The 21611-nt window shown below is 37.7% G+C and overlaps 1 protein-coding gene across 3 annotated transcripts in view; it reads right to left on the bottom strand.

Moving 5' to 3' along the window:
• Positions 1-21611, bottom strand: part of ncalda (neurocalcin delta a) — a 43924-nt gene that overhangs the window by 3098 nt on the left and 19215 nt on the right. For all 3 annotated transcript variants that reach the window (XM_007250449.4, XM_049480354.1, XM_007250450.4), the window contains 2 exons: positions 4843-5244; positions 1079-1184 (listed from right to left, as the gene is read on the bottom strand). In XM_007250449.4, coding sequence (XP_007250511.1) covers positions 1079-1184; positions 4843-5220 — 484 coding nt within the window. In that variant the 5' untranslated portion in view covers positions 5221-5244. The remainder of the gene's footprint in view (positions 1-1078; positions 1185-4842; positions 5245-21611) is intronic.

Below are 21611 nucleotides of genomic sequence, written 5' to 3'. Positions count from 1 at the left end.
ACCCCATTGTATAAGGATCTCTCTGTATAGTACTCAAGACCACCCTGTATCATAAGGAAACTCACAATAGGATATTAACACAATACACTGGCCATGATAACGATGATATCACATTACTGTGATTCTGCAATACTCAATATAATGCAAGACTTTTTTTTATGATAATAACTAACTACTTCTAACCTCATTTATTTCTTCTCCTCCTTTCCTCCTCCATCCCATTATTTCCCTTTGACCTTCTTTAGGCCCTATCTAAAAATGTTTTTTTTTTTAGCTTAAACTTCTATTACTCTATGTACATCACTGTTGTAAGTACTTTGGACAAAAGCGTCTTCCAAATGTGATGTAACGATACTCTACTCTATGCATCTCTGTTACTGAATACTCCTAAATACGCAAATACCTGAAACTACTGATTTATTGGTGTCAGATTCACAAAATGTAACAACCAATATTTATTGCACAGAGACTCCACTGTATCATAAGGAGAACTATGTATTGTATCGATAGAGTGTATCAGGCCATGATCTCTTTAAAAAAAATGCAGCATGCTGTAATGGCCAGCAGATGGCAGTAAATATATTTTTTTCCATCCAAAAGAACAAATGAAAATGTAGGCTCTATATTCTTCTAAATGTGGACACTGTATATAATACATGAGAAAGCACATCAGTCATATAAACAGTTTACATTTGCTCATTCGCTCACACTCAGCCAGAGTCACACAGAGAGACAGAGAGGCGCACTGATACACCCTCTGCCTGTCTCTCGTGACTCTGATCATGAGTGCTGGAAAAGCAACACAGTTCACTGACCATGGAAACACTCCACTCTCTAACTTGTCCAAGCATTCCATCTCTACTCTGCTTTTCTGAAGTGCACACACTAATGTAAAGTGGGTCTGCTAATGTAGCTCTCAGCCAACCTGTCCATTTCACAGCTTTTTGTTTTATCCTGCAAAAAGAAGCAGGGGATGCAGGGACACATAACTGCAGTAGAAAAAAAATCATTGTCAAAATAATGATTTGAAACAAACAGCACCTGAGAAAAAATACAAGGTTGAATGAGAAGCTCTTACCATCACGGTTGGTATCCATTTGCCTAAAGATCTTCTCTGTTCTTTTCTCTGGTGTGGATTCGTCCTCCGGCATCTTCATTACTGAAGACACCATTTTATAAATAGCCTGTCAAACAAACATGAAGGTTATTCATCTGTTAGTCAATCAACCAGGGAAAAATCAAACTGTACAGATAGATATGGATTTGGAAAAGGAGAGATGATATTTAACTGATGTGAAATTTGTTGTAGATTGAACAGATTTAGCAAGCTTACGTTATATGTTAAATACAGATATTCTAATATGAATGAAATACAATAAAATTCTAAGGTCTGTCAGAATAGGCATGTTATTAAGTTATCACACAACATATAGACATGACCACAATATTTTTTGCTGATCCCAATATTGTCCTTCGTGTTTATTAAGCTAGGTGAGACCAGGATTGTGTCTTTGTTTCAGAAACAGTGATTTTATTTTATTTATGGTTTTATTGTTAAGAATATTTAATTTAAATGACTATATTATTCTTAATCATTTTAAGTCCACTTCTATTCAAAAGTGTAAGGGTGGTCTGCTTCTAATGTGTACAGGGTTGAAATATGTGGTTAAAGGAAGAGAAGGTAAACTGACTTCATCTCAGCCATAGAACTACTGAATTGGCAAATGAAAAATAGAAACCAGAAAAATTAAGCTAAAAAACATCATCATAAATATATAACACGTATAAATAAGCAAGAAATCGCCTGATTCTATGCAACAAACAGCTTTTGGAGAACTTCAAAGACCTCAAATAATTGAGAATGTGTGAATTAGACTCTTGGCAGTGGACATATGTGAGGAGCTTGGCTGCCAGGCAGCAGAAGAGTGCAAACACAGCCAGCGTCACAGTACTGTGACACAGCTAGGCAAACGATGCGCAGCAGAGCTGTAAACACCACCAATATGGGAGGACAGGAAGGAATTGCTAACACTCTCACACCTTCAGATGAATGCACAAACACACACATACACAGATGCAGTGAAAGAAGAGATGGTGCCGAGTGTTGTGTATGCAGAAGTCAAAGAATACATAATCTCTCCTTACCATAGATTTTTTTTATTTATCTATAAATTTACATCTATAATTATAGCCTTGTATACTACTTTTAAAGTGGGAGCAGATCATAAACCAACTGGAAATATTACACTACATGACTGGTAAAATCGGAAACCAAAATAGAGCACACTACACGACTGGATATGGTACAAACACGACCAGATTCCTGACCACACGTGTCAGGAATCTGACACATGACTTGTGTTACCTAGGAGATTCAGATGCCAACATGGAGGTGCTCAAACTTGCTGCAGTTGTAGTTTGTGCTGCTTCTTTGTGAAGCAAAAAAAAAAAAAAACAACACTGTTGGGTAAAGGTTAGCATGGGAGAAGTGGTCAGCATGGTCTCTATGCATAACCCACTTACTTTTTGTGGTACCCACTGTGTGTTTTATAATAGATAAACAGTTACTTCAGTAAAGTTCTGTTTTCATTGGATGCTAATGGAGTCTGTTTACACTAGAGTTGGTAAAAGGTTTTTTTTTTTTGCCAGATTCTGGTCAAACTAACACTTATTAGGTGTGAGAAGCAGCAGGGAGCTCACAGTGAACTTTTACACAGGAAGACGCTTCAGTACGATTAGCCGTGCAAGATGTTCTGTGAACCCAAAAATTAACCCTCCCTAAACATGACTTTGCATATACTGAAAGAATGCATAGTGTAGTGTGAATCCTCAGAGGGACAGTGTGCACCAAACCGTGAGCCCTGTACCATGAAGGTGTTATAAGAATACACATGATACTGAGCAGCTATATGAAGGGGCAGAAGTTAGAAGTCGGAAAAAACATTATTTAGTATTATTATTTTTTTTTTTTTACCAAATGATCTCTGGTTCACACGTCTACCAAACGATGAAGGTTGATTCATAGGGATTAAGGACTATTTATGGCCTGTTACACCCCTAGTAGGAGTGTACCCTATAACCTACAGCTGTGTGATTACCTGTCCATCAAAAAGTCCGGTCTCAGCAATTAGCCATAATAAATTATTAATGATCACAATTAATGCATTTAGTAATACACCAGCTGCATCACAGATCAATTAGATACTTATAAATCAAGTCAACTTTCAAATTAAAAGATTTTTCTCAATGCACGCAGTCAGAGCCAGTCCACTTGAAAAAACTGAAGATCTCCATGATTCACTGAAAAGTCCTAATCACCACTAATTGCAAACAATAATGGCAATTATAATATTTACTGCAATAAAATTGCAATTATATCATTGTTTCCATGAAAATGTTTAGTTTTCATTAGACTAGAATTTGTTGGACAACTTTAATCAGAGTCTCAAAATCTGAGCAAAGCTAATCTATGCCAAAATTACTGCAGCACTCCACTAGCAGACAAAAATAGACCTGCGAGAGGTGGCCGTCTGAAGCCTTTTTGTTCAAGAAGGACATAAGGCTGATCTCTCTTCAGCTGTAGAATGTCCTGACAGCTACTGCCAACACTTGTCTAAAAGCTTTACAACATATTTCAGAACTTTTGCTATTAAGTTTTTTTTGTATAGAAATAGTAATTTATTAGGGATATAGTGATATGAAAATTGTCATATCGCTAAGAATATTGTTATTGTCAAAATGCCTTAAATAATACCCTTGTGATAATCCTTTAGAGCCATATCATCTACCTCTAAGGTAACTGCCTGAAATAGCGTTCACCTTGCTACACTTTAGCACCCATCTAGCATCCACTTAGAAACACCATAACAACCACCTGGGATACCATAGTGGGAATTAAGCAACACCACAGCAAAAAAACAGTCACATATTCACTTTTTACGTTCCTCTAATAATCCTCTAAAACACATACAATATGCCAATGCTGCTACACACCTTTCTCGTGTTACTTTATTTTTCATTTTAATTGTCATATTATTCACATTATGAGTTTGCACACTTTCATATTATGTATTGTAACCTTGCAACTGCCCCAATGCAAATTTGTTGCAGGCCTATGTTGCACCACCAACTACTGCATAAATATTCAGTATATATCAGCTCTATCTCAGATCTCTCTTTGTGTGATATATTTTGTACATAGTTGAAGTTCCCCCTTTACAGATCATTATAAGGCTCCTGATCTGCTTATTTAGTACATTTAGTGCTAGCCTGCTGAAGAGTTATTTCCTGAGCCTCACCACAAGCCTTTCAAATGCATGAATCTTCTGACAAGTTGTGCAAAGGAGAAACAGACCTTAATTTGATCTCATATTGTTCCATTCACATTCTGTGCCTCCATGATTTCCTGTTTATTATTAATCCTCTAATGAACGTCACCTCGCTTTGTCAAACATTCACACAAAGCAGTCCAGACTGTTCTCATACAGAGTTCCCCAATGGTGGAACAAACTTCCTTCCACTACCAGATCAGGAGAATCTCTCACTATCTTTAATAAACTCCTGAAGACAGAGCTCTTCAAAGGGCATTTACTCGCCTAACACCTCTAACTTACTAACTACTTCTAACCTCATTTCATCCCATTATTTCCTTTTGACCTCCTCTAGGCCCTGTCTAAAAAGTTTTTTTACTTTACTTAACTTCTAATACTTTTGTACTTCACTATTGTAAGTCGCTTTGGACAAAAGCATCTGCCAAATGTAATGTAATGTAATGTAATGTATGGTGTGTGCATCCTTGGTTATTGGTAAATGTTTATGCATAACTTGGCGTCGGTGTAATACCTGTACGATTTCCAGCATCTCTGATTTGCTGATGTATCCATTCCCGTCCAGGTCATACATGCTAAAAGCCCATTTCAGTTTCTGCTCCAGCTTCCCTCGTGAAGTGACACTGAGTGCGATTATAAACTCCCGAAAGTCTATTGTGCCGTCGCCGTTAGCGTCAAATGTGCGGAACACATGCTCAGCAAACTTGGAGGCATCTCCATAGGGGAAGAAATTGCCATAGATCTTTTTGAACTCCTCCATTGAGAGGTGTCCGCTGGGGCAGTCTCGCAGGAAGCCCTTGTACCACTCCTGGATCTCGTGCTCGGTGAAGTCCGTGCTCTCCAGCAGGTCCTGCATCACCTCCGGCCGCAGCTTGCTGTTCTGCTTCCCCATGCTCACGTTAGATTCACGTTAAAGCTTAGGAAAAGCAGAGGAAAAGAAAGTCAGGTCAGGAATAGGACAGAGCAATGTATATATATCACCTGAAGATTTGGCCTGACCATATTGTGTTCGGTCATTAAACATGTATATGTATCTATTTTTGTATGCATTTTGGTCTCTTGCCAACACAAACAGAGCTTTCTGTAATGGAACTTTTTAAAGCTGTTTTCAGAGCAAAAAATTTCAATAACTTTGAAAGAATTCTTAAGTGCAGTTGCAAAGACCATCAAAAATGTTTTAATGAAACTGGCTCTCATCAGAACCACCCCTAAAAAGGAAGACCAAAAGTTACTTCTGCTGCACAGGATAAGTTCATCAGAGATTAACAGCACCCCAGATAAGAGCCACCTAAAGGCTTTACATAATATTTTGGTTTGTTGAATACTTTTAAGGTTAGTACATGTCATTTACCACGTGTTCCTTCATATTCTGGATTACTTCAGTATTGATTTACAATGTAGAGAAAAAAACATTAAGAAAGTGTGTCTAAACTTTTGACTGTAAACAAATGGTAATAAAAAATAAAAATAAAAAAAAACATCTACAAAAATATAACAGTCGGTTTAGATTTTAAACATCAGATGATCATTGTGACATTTGTAGTAATTTGGGACTCGTCTTTTCTTCCATATTCATGGTGTTCTGATTACAGAGCTAGTTTGGATGGAAATATTACTAAATATTACTATATATATATATATATATTATATAATAATCCTACCTTAAAAAAAGGTGTGTGGACATTGAATACCTCATATCTAAAGATCATGGTAAAATTATGCAAACTGAAAGTCATCACTATACATATTTAGACATGGACGTCCGTGTTTGCTGGGTGTAAATTTACTCTGGTATTTGCCTTGGTTTAACATTTCTACAGAATCTCACCTTGTTCACAAAACAAAAAGATGTAAGAAAAATATCCAGAAGTGCATTTTGATTGATTGTATCATCATTTACTTAAATGTTGAATAGCAAGTGTATTTATTTGCTTCTTAGCAAATATGGTGCTGGACACGCATCACTCTGAGCTTTAATAAGAATCATTACTGCAAGTACTAGCACCACTAAAAAACACCTTTTCACTATCAGGAAACTTCAGCAAGGCTGAGCACAAACACACAGGCCATATGCAGACTTTATCTCTCCATAAAGCACCTTGAATAAAACAGCCGGCACATTATTCCTCGCCTATTTGTTACAACAGTTTAGGAGGAAGCCTAGATTCTGTCTTGGGCCGGATGGTCTGTGGTCGATCAGTGGTTGCAGGACATTTGATACAAGCAGAATCAGGAAGTAACACTGTCTCTTCAGGCTGGTCATAACTCTTGTCAATAAGACATACATTTTATCTGCCTGTGCCTTTTTTCTTTTTACTTTGTGTTAGATCTAAAGATGATTTAATTTCTGAAGGGAGATAAATGCAGTAATTTGAATGAATAGTAGATATGTTCAGTAGCTAAGCATCACCAAAGCATTCTGCTCTTCTTGATTTCATTAAATCAAAAAATCATCTTGAAATGATCAAAATGTAATTTTTCTTAAATACATAATTTTAAGCAATTTCCTGCTAATACTGATATGATGGATAATCCAACTAACTACATTAACCACCAATTCTCATACTCTACTACAGTAACTGTCACATATGTAAAATTATTATTATTATTATTTTTTACAATTGCTAATTAAAGCTAACATCAAGCCAGTTACCAGAATTGTAGCTTGAACTTGCACACTGAGTCATTTTAATGTTTAAAAACGCATACCTGATGCAGCCATGAACAACACCACACATTTTGGTATCTGGCCCGATGTTCTGCCTACTGCATTACAGAAATGTTTAAGTTCCATTTATGCCACATGAACATTAGCTTCAAATATCAGTTATCTACATCCATGATTACTAATAAATCACCATCAGCCCTAAACATATCACACTGGCCAACTCCTACTTTCATTACGAATTTTATAGGCTCTACTCCAACATCATTAGTCTGTCTGAGAAAAGAGGACTGGTGCCAGATTCTACCCACAAGAAATTCTGCGCCCACTGCAATATTGAACACAATGTGCACTGTAAAGCAAGAGTGTATGTATAAAGAAAAGGTACAGGCGAACATTTGTGCATAACAACTATTCAGGGAACAATGGCTTATAACGTTTAAGGATATGAAAATGATTCTCTCTTCACTTCCCATTCAATCATGTGAAAAATCACTCAAGTCACATAGACTGCTATCAAAAAGTTGAGGATATTTGGCTTTCGGGTGACATTTATGGAAAACGTAAAAACTTCACACCACAGTTATATTAGACAAGAAAAGTAAGGTATTTATGTAGAGGCCTGCAATAGTGATTTCCTCATCTCGAAAAATGTATTGAAACAAAATGTTTTAAAAAATTGTCATGTGCGTTTAAACATCAATTATAACTTGACAACGATGTCTCATACCGTTCACAAGTAGATTAAATGTCATCTGAGGCAAGGCATCACGCACTTTCCTCAGGTCACTGAGGTTCTGGCCTGTACCTAGTGGTGTGGTCAGGTACCCTTGCAGGTAGACTAGCATGCAAACCACACTGAAGTAAACGCTGAATTGGTTTCGAATGATTGCTTGTGACACTCTCCTCTGTTAAATGTGTCTGGAGTTGTGTGGTTTTCATCAACTGTTTCTGCAGGGCACTGTTAACAATGAAGCAGTCATCAGTGTTGGATGTGGCCTTTCTGTGACTCTCTGGATCTCTGTTGCAACCTGTTGATGACACTCTGACACTCTGAGCTTAGCGGCAAATTCCGCCTGAGAACATCCTGTTTGAAGCCTTACAATGGTGAGGTACTGTTGAACAGCTGTTAGGTGTCATCTTGGTCTCCTGATGTCGAAATGTGAACAGTATGATGAGGAGTGCTGTTTAAATACCAATTGTATTCAAACCAGCAAAAAGTACGGAAACACTAAACAGTTGGACATGCAGTTCACCTTAGGTTCACCATTAAAGGCTAGCGTGCATTTTAGGTTTATCCTCAAATTTCACCCAAAGGCCAAATTAACTGTTTGTGAGTTGAAAAAGCAAACCACAAAATAAGTTCCCTCAACTAGGATGCGTCATATCAAATCGCTTGTGATATTGTCAGTGTACATTGTGATAACAGTCGTATTCTGTCTTAAAAGCAGTAAAGGTATTCCACTTATAATTGTTTAGTTTTTCCATTTATAAATGTTTAAAACAATTGTATTCATACAAAAAAAAATAAACATCCAAAAATATTTGCATAAAATATTGTTTTTGCAAAAGAACCCTGAAATATTGTAAAACTATTTTAGAGCAAAATTGCCCACCCCTACCCTCAGTGTCGGGTAAAACTAGTGGAGTTAAGAGGTAGGGCTGGGAACTACTGTATATATATATATATATATAAAAAGGGGGGTTAAAAAGCTATTTTTTTTTAATATTAGCAAGAAGTTCCCTTTAACCTCACAAGCAGCTTTTATACTAAATAAAGTGAATAAATATGCTCCTAATATTTTAGTTAAGTAAAGGTACAAAATATGAAATACTCTAAATATAAAGATCTGCAATCCTGATTACCCCATTAAAAAATATTAATACAGTAATTCAATTAGCCAAATTAATTTAGCCAAAATAATAAAGTAGGCATGGATAAAAGTGACTACCTGCATATACACAAGCGTATTTGGCCCATTTTCCTCTAGTGGACTATTTTGGGAAGCCCCTCTCTCACACGGCACTCGTCTTGATACCATAGTGATGCAAATGCTGTGCAAATACATTATTCAGATGGGGCTCGCAACACAGAAATATGAATGAGAACAGTGGCGTCCTGTCTCTGGGAAGCTTCAGGCGTGAGAATGGGCTCTGCACTCCCTCCCCCGACACCACCAAGTTAGAACCATCAAGCAGTTGCCATGGAAATCTATCCTGAAGATTTCATGGCTCTTCCGGAGTCTTTTCGAAGGAGCGAGAGAGCGAGTGAGAGAGAACCTCAGTGTGTGACTCATAGACAGAAAAAAGAAGTGCGAGTGAGCAAGAAAGAGAGAGAGAGAGAAAAAAAGAGAGAGAGGGAGTAACACATCAAGGGTCAGTCTCATGCAAGATTTTACCGTATTCTACAAACTGGCTATACATTTGGTAATATCACTGTCATCGTGATTTCACTGAGGGATGGCAAAAGCCTCGACCAACCACAGGTTTCCTAACACAACTCAAAACCCTATAGGCTATAGGGATCAGAGCAGTTGAGCAGCCTAAGGCGATGCCACTATGATTTAAGAACCCCTGGCTAGAATCTGGCTAGAATTATGCTGCTTGCCATCAGCAGCCGGAGTCCGAGAGAGCACAATTGGCCTTGCTCTAGTTGGATATGTAGAACGTGCACTCTCCCCATATAATCTCTAATGTAATGTTGGTCAGCACAGGCGTCTGTTATCTGACAACATCTGAGCTGAGTTGCTGCACTGTCCTCCAAATCTGCTGGCTACACAGTTGATGCTGCATCAGCAGCCATTTAAAAATAGGCGGAGGCTAATTTCACATGTATAATAGGAGGCAAGTAGTCTTGCTTCTCCTAGTGTTAGGGGCATTACTTGCGGTAGGAGGAGTTAATATGAATGGAAAGTGAGTAACTGGCCTTTTAGCAGTGAAAACAGTGTGAAAGTAGAAATAAAAAAATAAAAAAATGAATCAATAAAATAGTTGCAGCATGGGATCTACCAGCATAGCTTTATTTTCTGTAAGTTATCTGCACTGTGTGTTGAAATAACACTTGATCTGTATCATCTCACACTAGAGTCTAAGATACATTTGGAAAACTTGTCTGATGGTCACGTTTGATAGCTAGCAGCAAAAAATACCAATAAGGAACTTAGATATGTGCAAACATTTGCAGACGCAAACAAACTTTTATAATTAAGATTGTAAATATACGGACATGCCAAATGTTACAAGACATGCAGCACTTGATCAATGATCAATATACATACATGCTGTCCCATGACTTCTGTCATGTTAGTGTAATTAATGTAATGTAAAATCATTTTGGGTAGAGAAAAAAAAAAGAAGGTTAAAAAAAAAAAGCAAAAAATTAAAAAAATCAGAATGTACATCAAAATAAAAAAACTGCTCACTTCTATACAAGCCTCCACACTTGAGACTAATCGTTCTAATGTACACAGTGTACTAAAAAGCACATTATAATCATTATATCTACAAGGATGATCATAATGATAGTTATTACAGTAGGCAGTGTGCAGCACAGAGTAAAGCTAAAAGGTGTCAGAATGACAGATATATACGTTAAATATAAAGCATTAACCCTGCTGTGATTCAGCTTCACTTAAAACCTTAGAGAGACGGGTGTTTAATTAGCTCAAAGTCTGCAACACTTTCTTTGTCTACAATAATGAATCTCTCTGACCTTTTGCCATGTTACTATGGAAACAGACACTCTGCACCACATTCGTTAGCACAGAGAAAACAATAAATCGATGAGAGATTACAGGCTTGTGCCTCAGCGGGCAGAATTCTGGAGTACCGAACGCTGGATCAGTGTTACGAAGAAAGATGTGTTTAATATGCAGTAATGCTGATCCCAAGAGAGGTAACTTCAATCACTTCCATGGGGCTGCGATTGGTATCGCTGTTCTTTTTTTTCTTTGCCCTGTGTGTGACCTAACCATCTAAGTCACAGGTACACTTCTCAGTAGAGCTCTTTACCTGAACAGATCTGCTGCCGAAACCACAGCGGAACTGGAATGTCAAAGTGAATCACGCACAGGTTAATGAAATTCAGTTACCTGTATTAAAGCAACTGTGTATTTTACAGGGCTGCACCATGGCCTGCACATTATGATGCATTCATTCATCCAGCAATAAAACTCAATTCAACAGCTGGCAGCACATTTCTCCAGAATAGCCAGTTTGACATCCTGCTTCTCAACATTTTCCATGCCAAAGGCAGCCTATCAATCTGTTGGCAGTGCATGCTGATTGGGAGGGGGGTGTTTATTTTCTGCATAGTTTAAATATATCCTGAAGTCTATATATGTTAGCTTTTCTCAGTTTATCAACATATTTCCACTCAGCCCGTGGCCTAACCAAATACAAGCAGGATCAGAAGCAGGTTTAAGTGTCCCTGAAGGTAAATCAATATCATGATCACATGATATTGTGCATTTACCTTAATAACATAAATGAACAATTATTTAACAATGTATTCTTTCTTGGTTTAAGCTGATTGAGTTGCTCAGTTGGCTCAGTGTTTTCTCCATGTTGAGTCCATGTCACAGACTGGATAAGGCATGTAGTAGTTTGTTTTAAGAGGATCGTACTGCTGAAATAATAAAACAAAAAACTAAATTTCAAAAAAGGAAATAGTTAACATGCACAAGATAACGTTAATTAAGAAGTTGTCACTAAACAAAATGACAGACAGACAAAAATACTTTGAGCAAAAGTACTCAGATGCTGCTTCACAGATTACTGCAGTTATCTAATTATTCAAGCCTTTACGTACACAGCATAAAGGAGTAAAGTCTAAAAAAACAATTTAAGAAACTAAAATGACAAAAAAATATAAATAAAGAAAGCTGGATTTTTGCTCAGTAATTATATTTAGCTTGCGCATGCATGTAAACAAACCACAGTACTGAAAATAAACAAACCAACATTTAACACAGTTAAATGTCCATAAAACACTAAGAGCGATACTGAAACTGAAGGATTTAGATAACCTTCAGCTTCGCTTGATGACCAATGTTCATATGGAGTTCAATATAAAATAGTAAGAAGTTTTACATAACAGTAGTGGCACATCTTATGCTGTGGAATTATTGGCTGGTTTCAAAGCAAATAGCTAATTACTGCCAGACTCATTACGGATAAACTCTGATGTTCTGCAGTAATCATGCATTTAAACAGCCTGACTGCGCTCATGAATGTAGATGTAACCACAGTCAGGAGAGGACAGGCTCAAGGGCAGTTTCCTTCATCTGCTCTTCCAGCATCTACTTATGTCCTTACAGACCTGAGGGGAATTGGAGATTATTAACTAACTTGTTTTCTCCAAACACATCCGGCTCTGGTCGTGGCATCATATGGCTCATTAGTCAAATTAGAGACTAACAGATTTGTTTTAATCATGGCGAGCCTTTTATGAAGCAGCAGCATGCGCTGGTTTTATGACAGCAGAGGAGATTTCTCAGTAACTCTCTGTGGCTTCATGACTCATTTGATCACACTGGCTAAAGTTGATAAGCACCTGTGGAGCAAACTGACTTCTTAGAAAAGGACCCGGCTCAACCTTAGATGATCATTCAAATTAGCTAAATAAAGTTAGTGCCACCTGGATACACAGCTCTGCAATTTTCCAGGCAGATGTCTGACATGACTGCTGCTATGTCAATCATGTGATCACTTGATGCAAACATTCAAATAGTAAACTCTCTCATCGTGCTCTGATTTTATTATCCGGATGTGAGAGTTTTATGACAAAGGATATTTTGGCCAGTTTTCTTGCACACGTCCTCCTGATTAATCCAGACTAATCCAATCTTAATAGGGTTTTTGATTTTTTTTTTCTTTTCAAAACCTCATTTTATTAAGTGGAAAACTCAAACTAAACATTACGTTGTGCAACACCATTACTGAATTATGATGTGTGAGAGTGAAACATAGTGTAGTCTGGAGTCCTAAGAACTCTTAGCTAATGGGAAAGACACTTCAATCATGGCAAAACCACTTAAACGAATTTAGGGCCAGTGAGTGCGACACTGATATACTGCATAGTTGGAAGCTGTTATATAAACAATAAAGATGCCTTGATCCCATGAGAAATACAGTGAACACCAACAGAATGACCAATATTACTTAAATGCACTGTGGGCTTTGAAACAATTATTATACAGATACAAACTACACAAACAAACAAAAACGTAATGCAACATATAAATCCATGTGGAGCTGAAAGACAATACCAGTGGAAAGCTTCAGCCCTTCCTCTATCTTCTGTTGAGGCACTCCTGGCAATCCTGATGTGAGTGATAATTTGTTAATGCTGCGAAAGATTAAAACAGATTATGCCTTTAGTGAACTGCTTCTAATAGAGAGTCCTAAAGCTTTTAACATGCAAAGATGAATGTGGTACTCAATAGCCCTCAATCACAACTAGTGCAGGCCCCCTTAAACAAAATGTATTACTAAATTTGTGAAAAAATGATCTACTGGCCTAACAAATAAATAAGAAAATTTAGCAGTTTTCTTTTCTTTTTAATAATTTGAATCTGGAACAAAATGAACTGCTTCAAATATGTACTGAAAAATCTTCTTCCACTAAAAGGCAGTAGTTATTTATTCTACAAGGTTGCTGTTTTGGAGCTTTTGGCTAATTAAAATAATATTCCCCAGGCATCAGTCATTTACAACAGTATTATTTACTATACTCATTTATGACTCACACTTGTTCACTCAGCCATCCTTCTCCACACAGGTGCTATTAACTCCCACAGTCAGTTATCTAACCCATTACGACCACATCTAACCCATAAGAGCCATTACGGACATGCATGGGCAGGATATTGTGGTGTACACTGAAGCACAGCTCAAATCATGCTGAGAATAATGTTCACTTTAACCTATCATTTGGGATCTGCATGGACAAAATAATGATGATTTACCAAAAATATTTAATCTATTTTGATTTTGTAATACTCTCCGAATTCTGCCTAAAAGCAGTCTCCATTCTATAATTTTCTGATGCAGAGATCATGGAAGAAAATCTAATAGAACCCTTTCAAGTGCCTGAATGATTTCTGTTCATGTCTTTTTCAAGCACGTTTACTCACCGTCTTCAGTGCAGACAACACAAAATAAGTGAAGCCTTATATTTAATAACCTGCAGATCCCTCTTTAGCAGCAATCACCTCCACCAAGCGTTTCCTGCTGCTGTAAATAAGATTTACCCAAATAAGGTTTGCACTCTACAGCCCATGCCTCAGCATCTGAACTGGGTTAATTTCATTCAAACTTATTCGTACAGCACTTTTTTAAAACGGATGTAGCTTTACATCAAAGATATGGGTCTAAGCCTAAGCAAGCCAAAAGGTGACAGTCGTAAAATAAAGCTACCTAATACCAAGAGGAAGAAACCTTGAGCGGAACCAAGATTTAAAAGGGGAAGCCATTCCCCACTGACTGACAAAGAATACAGAACAGATAACACAATCAGGTCAGGACGTTGTTTACGAAAGAAGACATCATTTGTGTTTTCTGCTATGGCATTCTTTAGTTGTGCATTGGGTCATCGCCATGGTGCATCAGCCAGAATCTCTTCATCCCGACATCATAAACTGTTGCCTTTAAATTCTTCCATTACACATTTTCATACACCTCTAAATTAGCTGTTTCCTCAATTATTGCAAGGTGCGCGGGCCCTGAGCCAGGAGATCTGCCCTCACCATGCTTCACAGAAGGGATGAAATTTAGATATTCACAATCAATGTTCTTTAAACAAGAGATCTGCATTTGTGCTGAAATATTCTCTTTTGTCTGATCCGTCCATTTTCCAAGAATATGGTGGTGCATATAATGGGACTTGAGAATAGCTGCAACGTGTTTTTAGTTTTTTTTCTAATAGTGAATTCATCAGCAAAGTTTTTTGTACCCTCTTCTGTAGGTTTTCAAGTTCTTTCAAGTGCTCTTTTAAGTTCTCCTCAAAGCAGATATGTATCATCTTAACTGAAGCATCGTTTGCCACCTAGCTCTTGGAGAGCATTATTATATTGTTTTAGGCTGCCTACACAATAAGCTCAGTAATAATAATTATAGCAATAGCTTTTGTTTTTTTGTCTATACAACTTTTATATAACCAGGCGGTCTTCTGTGTCACTAAGCAGCTGCTGAGAGTTCTATTTGTGTGCTCTTTTTTTACCCTAGACGTAAATTGCTTTGTTTTCTTCAGGACATCTCGACTTGTTCTAGCAAATTACATTAGATGTACACTTAGGACAGCACAGTGAGTAACACTACTGCCATTCATCCAGCAGACTGGGGTCTGTACCAATGCCCGGACACACTGTGTATAAATAATGCTATAGTCACCTACCTCTAACAAGATTACACTGCGAGCTGCTGTGAATAGCAGCATCTGTCAAATGCCTTAAATGTAAATGGACTCTACTCTCTGACATTCCAGTTCCTGCAGCAGCTGGAGGGGTGACATGACCCAGGAGAACCGCGACAGCCCGTTGTGATGGCAACCTCACTGCTCTAGACACTATTATCCAGACTTTAACACCATTCAGATATTCTTTTCATTCCTACTTCCTATATTACAATGGATTGTGCTTCACAAAAGATGTGGCTGGAACTAAAGTTTCAAGTGGTTTTAATGGCCAAATCCTCATTTAATGTCCAAGGAAGTTCCACTAAAAACTGCTGTGAAAAAGATTGAACATATTGAGTACTGACTACAAGAAGGCTATTAATAAATTGATTAAGCAGTAGTTTGACCCTGGGCTGTAATAAAAGTGTTTTTTTGGTATTTACAGATTACACGTTTTCTTGTTTTTCATTTTTACCCAACTTCCTCTGCAATTTAACTGAGCCAATTACCTCACCCACTCACTTGTAAGGCTCCCAAAACCAGGAGGGTGAGGAAAAGCTCTTACCTCCTCCAATAATTGATACTTTCAAACTTCAGCTATTGAAACACTAGTAATCCAATGCACTCACAGGAAAGTGCAGAGTCCCCAGCTTTGACACGTCAACCAAAAGACACACAAAGAGTGATAAGGGAAGAGAGCACTATCGACCCACCCAGAGAGAACAGGACCTATTGTGCTCCCTCAGGCTCTCAATGTCTGCTGAGCCATTCCAAGCCATACATGCCAGACAGGGATTAATCCTAGTCTTGGACTTTAGAGCTTCTTGAAATGTAGATTTTCCATTAAAAGAAAAATACAATATATGACTAGGTTTAATCCACGTTCAGGAAACTGAGCCTCTATATTTTAAGGTGGATGTAAAAAGAAAATTGAAAATAAACTTTCCCATGCATTTCTTCACAACAAACACTAGTTATACAACCAACTCCAACAGCCACTTTCCCAGACATGGATTAAGACTAATCTTGCCTGTATTTGGTCGGGATTAAATTTACATAGGGTCTTAAAGTAATTCCCTGCTCTGTGATTTCTATTTTCATCTGGAATGGCCGGGCCAGCATTTTTCATAATGATATTTAGTCTTTGGGATCCCATATCGGTCAGAGATTCAATTGTTGAAACTTTGCTTTGCCCAGAACTAAAAATACAAGCTGTGAGAAAGAAGAGTCATAATGTGATACAAACATCTGTGTTCTAAAGTCTCTACTCCAGTGGCAATTTTATTACAGATGTCCCCCTGACAAACTAATCTGAATAGGGACAAATGTGAATTACCAGTATGGTCACCATGAATTAACACACAGGTGCTTCATGATCTGAACACTGTATTACCACTGCGTGACTTCCAAAGGAAGCCACAGAGTGACTTGAATTTTACACAGAAAAAGTAAGCAAGTGTTTCAGTTAGCGAAAAAAGACTCAGCTAACATTGCTATCCTTGCCCTTATTGCATTTAATGTATGTGAGTAGAGTGTAAAAACAAACCTGAACCTGCTGTTAATCTGCTCTACCTGGTGGTATTCTAAATAGAATCATTCAAATCTAGCAGTACTGATGAATAAAGGTCCCACTTCATACTGAGCATCTCCAATAACTGTGTAGTTACTCATTAATAATCCATATAATAACATTGTAACTACTGGTGAAATACGCAAATGTTACAGATTTATTACAGTTGCACAGCTTATTTAATTGTACGTCAGCATCTATTTTGACTTGCGTATAGTGTGCATTTTTACATGTAATAGTGTGTGTAAAGTTGGATTTCTACAACAGCTCTTGTATGGTATGTAATAGGGCCTGTGATTGTTTTTGAATTAAAAAAAATCATTATTTAGATTTCAAAAGATTCTGCTTTGCTCAACCTTTATACACATGTTGTTATATATCATACTGTGCACCTGTAATTTATCTGTAACAATGCATACTTCACATATTAGTTACACACTTATTAGTCTTATTTGGATTGTTAATGTGTAACTACACAGTTATTAAAGATATATTATAAAGTGGGACCGAAAAAAAGGAAAGAAAACCTTAAAAAGGTTCTTCAAAAGTTTTTTTTTATGGTTTAGGAAATTCTTCTACCATTTCAATTAAAGAATCACTTAAATTACTATTTACAAGTGCGATAAAAACCTAATTTCTTGGTTAGGGATCCACTCTAATACTACACAGCATCTCGAGGGGAGATTTTATATTGATAGCAAAATACAGCCCAGTTTAGACTTAATCTTGGTCTTAAAAAATCAGCCCTTATTCTTACAATGAAGCCATACATTTTTTAAATCAAGTGATGCTGTTAATGAACTTCCAAATCCACTGAAAAAAAGTAAACTAAGTATCTAAAGCGCTGTTCCCTCTCACTGTGTTGCCTCTTTTCTCCCACACTCCCTCTCAGTGCTCCAATAAGGCAAAGCAAAAGAGAAGCAGCTGTGTCCGGCTTGCTGTCTAGTGGACACACTCTGACACGCAGCCCTGAGGAGGCAGCGCATGCAGCATGAACAAAAATAGGCTTCTAGTTTTCCAGTTATGCCTGGCCTGCTCTCACATGAAACTGGACTTTAATCTGAAGCCCATCGCAGAGATAGGTGCCATCAACAAGAACAGAATAATCCTCATATAACCCAAAAATGTGTGTAATAAAAGGGGAGTGGGTAAAATAAACCAAGTATGAATAGACTTTAAGAAAGTTTCAAAACGCATAGTGTACAATGATATTTAATTTTCTGACATATGATAAAAACTGCACCGAAACCAGTACGCCGCTATAAATATTTTTTTGTCCTTTGTAAGGAAAACTGTATCTGGTCAGCATATCAATAAAAATGTGATGTAATGTGATGTGACATTACAGTAAGGGCTGTTGCACATTGAAGATAACATGCAAAACCAAGATAAAAAAATGTTAAAATGTTTGCACACCAGTGCACACATTTTTTACCCCTCGTCAAACTCTTCATACCAATTGCAACTATTTTTATGGAATTGGTAATGGAGTTGTTCGGGCAGCAAATAAATAAATGAGTAAAAATCTACATAAATAAACTTCTAGAAAAAAGTTAAATGTTTTGTCATCAACTGCCGAATCTCAGATCTCGTACATCTGGGTGGAGATGCGGACATTTCACAACCTCCGAGTGCACTACATAGGGATGAAGGAGTTATTTGAAGCAGGGCCTTACAGAATTAACACTGCAAGCTGTTTTTTGTTTGAAGAATTGAAGAAATAAAAGTTTATTTACATAAACTTTTGGAGAGCTTTAAAACTGATACTGAAAAGATCTTACGCAAAGAGTTCAATTATAATTTTAAGTTGCCTGTAGTCACAGATGGCTGTTACCATACCAGCACCAGAAAACAAGCTGTTATTGGTGGAGAAAGGCTTTGGAACACAAAAATAGAAAAGAGGCTCAGAGTGGTCCAGCAGGCAAAGCGCTGCCACTATGATTGGGAGATCGCTGGTTGGAATCCCAGTCATGTAGTCCGTCATCGGCTGCCGGAGCCCTGAGAGAGCACAATTGACCTTGCTCTCTCTGGGTGGGTAGATGGCACTCTCTCCTCTCATCACTCGAAAGGGTGATGTTGCTCAGCACCATAAATCTATGAGCGGGCTACACAACTGGTAGGGGGACTAAATAAAAAAAAAAATGATGGGCAGTAATGGCTCAGTGGTTAGAGCACTGGGCCACTGACAACAAGGTTGGAGGATTGATACCCGAGTTTGGCCCATGACCAAGGCCTTTAAACCTCACTGCTCCCTGTGTGCTGCAGCAATGGCTGCCCACTGCTTTGTCTGCACCCAGCACATGTATGGTGTATAAGGTTGTCTTTTTTTTGTCTAAACATCACCATACACTAACCTCAGTTTTAAAAACTGTGAATTTTGAAATGCTTCTTTTTCAAAATAACATAACAGCTACAATAAATGAGCATGTCTGCTGATGATATCTGTGCTTAACAATTAAACTTGCTAGCTCCATGTCCTACCTCATGTCACTCTGGGAAACACTTCTAATTACAGAACTGATATAATTCTGCTAAAATCAGACTGCAAACGGGTTCCAAGTCATTTGAGATGCATTCAACCCACAACAAATTCCTTCATTCTGAGGTCAATTATACAAGAGCACATATGGCACAACTGCTCAATCTCAACCTCAACCTTCCACAGCTGGCAAACCCCACCATAGACCCTGGCAGTCCCACAGTGAAACACAGGCTTGAGACCCCATGTTGAGACAGGCCTCACTGGCCTCTGACCTTCTCTAAGTGGGCCATTGAGAATGCAACAATGGGGACGCCCACACAGCTGTCACTGCAAACCATCACTGACAGTTCCACATCGCCTTAGCGTTCCAGACACAAGCCTGGTGCGAATGGTTTAGACACTGGAGAAAATGATAAAAGCCCATGATTCATTCTCGTTCTTCGGCTGAAGTTTCAGTCCAGGCTATACCAAACATTTACGTGAGCATAAATTTGAGACTGTGAAGAGAACTGACAAATGAGTTTAACTTTCCTGAACAGCTAGCTAAATTCCCAGCTTGCCCCAGAATTATTTTATTCAACAAAGCATGCAAAGCTCTTCTACTTTCCATCTTAAACTATATACTTCAAGGGCTTGTTTCCACCTCTTGAGCCAGTGCTGTATTAACTAGACTGTAAATAACAGCCCAGAACTAACAAACGTCAGGTATTAGCGTCATGCATTAACCGTACTTGCAAGCTGCTTCTCTAAGCCACAAGATATACTGTGTGATGCGACAGCCAGGGTGATGTGTTACTCTTGAGCTTCAGAAGTAAGAGAAGAAAGACTATCCATAAAGCTACGTGAGACTACAGAGCGGTTCTGCATTTACCTCTAAATCAATTTGGGCAAGTAGGGCACTCATAATATATCCACAAGGTCACAAAACATGAAAATAAATTAGATAGTTAAAGTAGCCATTATTTTATTCAGATTTTAAGGTAAACTAGCTGTCTTACACTAAATTCCACTCACTTGTCAAACTCATACAGGGCTCAGAAAAGGCAGTAACAACCGTTTTAAATACTAAATACAAGAGCTATGATTGTGCCTTCGCTCAGTTACAGTCACTAAATAGGTTGTATTAAAAAGTTGTATTAAACTGCTTCGAGTAGATGTGTCAATGGAAAATAAGGCACATTTTTCTTTTGAATGAAGCAAGTTGTAGCATGATCTGCATGGGTTAGTTTAAAAAGACCTTCAGGTTTTCACCAAATGCTTCAAACACAGGAGCCAAGATACGGACATAACTGGCCAAAAATATTTAACGGAAAACGCAGCTCCAGGTTTGTATGCAGAGACAAAAGCCTGCCTGAATAAAACAGAATAAGCATTAAGTGTGTCCAAATTTACATAAAACAGGTTGGTTATAATGGTTAGCACTGACAGTACACAAAACATTACAGAAGCACTGCATGATGATGCATTACCAAGTTTGACAGGAAAGATTAATTTGGTTCAATTAAAAAAGTTTCAGCATTGTCACTGCAATGTATGCACACACGCAATGTTTTGTGCAATGACACATACCAATGTTTCTGTGCTCTCTCACACACTGTTCGTATTTTACCTAAAAAGATCTACTAGACGTGTACAGATGTATCTATCCAATACCATTTATGCTTCTTAAATTGGATCATGGATACAAATTGGATAATATATATATAAATATATATATATATATATATATATATATATATATATATATATATATATATATATAATATATATATATATATATATATTTTTTTTTTCAGAATAAATCCCCCATTATCGTGCAGCCATAAGTACCCTTATCACTCTGGTTTCTGGGAAAATCCAGATCTGTAGGTAAACTACACATCTCTATGAGAAACTGTAGTATTTATCCCTATGTGAGCATTTCCATTCACAGTGTAAGGCTGATTGGAGTGGAGATAAGTGGATTCACTTGAGGGTCACTTTCACGTTTTGTTTGAGTGATTCTGCATCAGGGTATCAGGACTTTAGCTCAAGTACAAAAACACACACACACACATTCTGATGCTGTAATAACAGACAAGGCTGATAACACACAATAGCAGTGGTTGCTGTAAGGCTAATCTCCTCCCACACGTGTGGGCTGTGTTGATGGAGCTGCCAGTACTGTCTCT

The sequence above is a fragment of the Astyanax mexicanus genome, chromosome 6, assembly GCF_023375975.1.
Source record: "Astyanax mexicanus isolate ESR-SI-001 chromosome 6, AstMex3_surface, whole genome shotgun sequence".
Classification (NCBI taxonomy): domain Eukaryota; kingdom Metazoa; phylum Chordata; class Actinopteri; order Characiformes; family Acestrorhamphidae; genus Astyanax; species Astyanax mexicanus.
The sequence above is the reverse complement of the archived record's forward strand: the minus strand, read 5'-3'. Positions and strand labels throughout refer to the sequence as shown.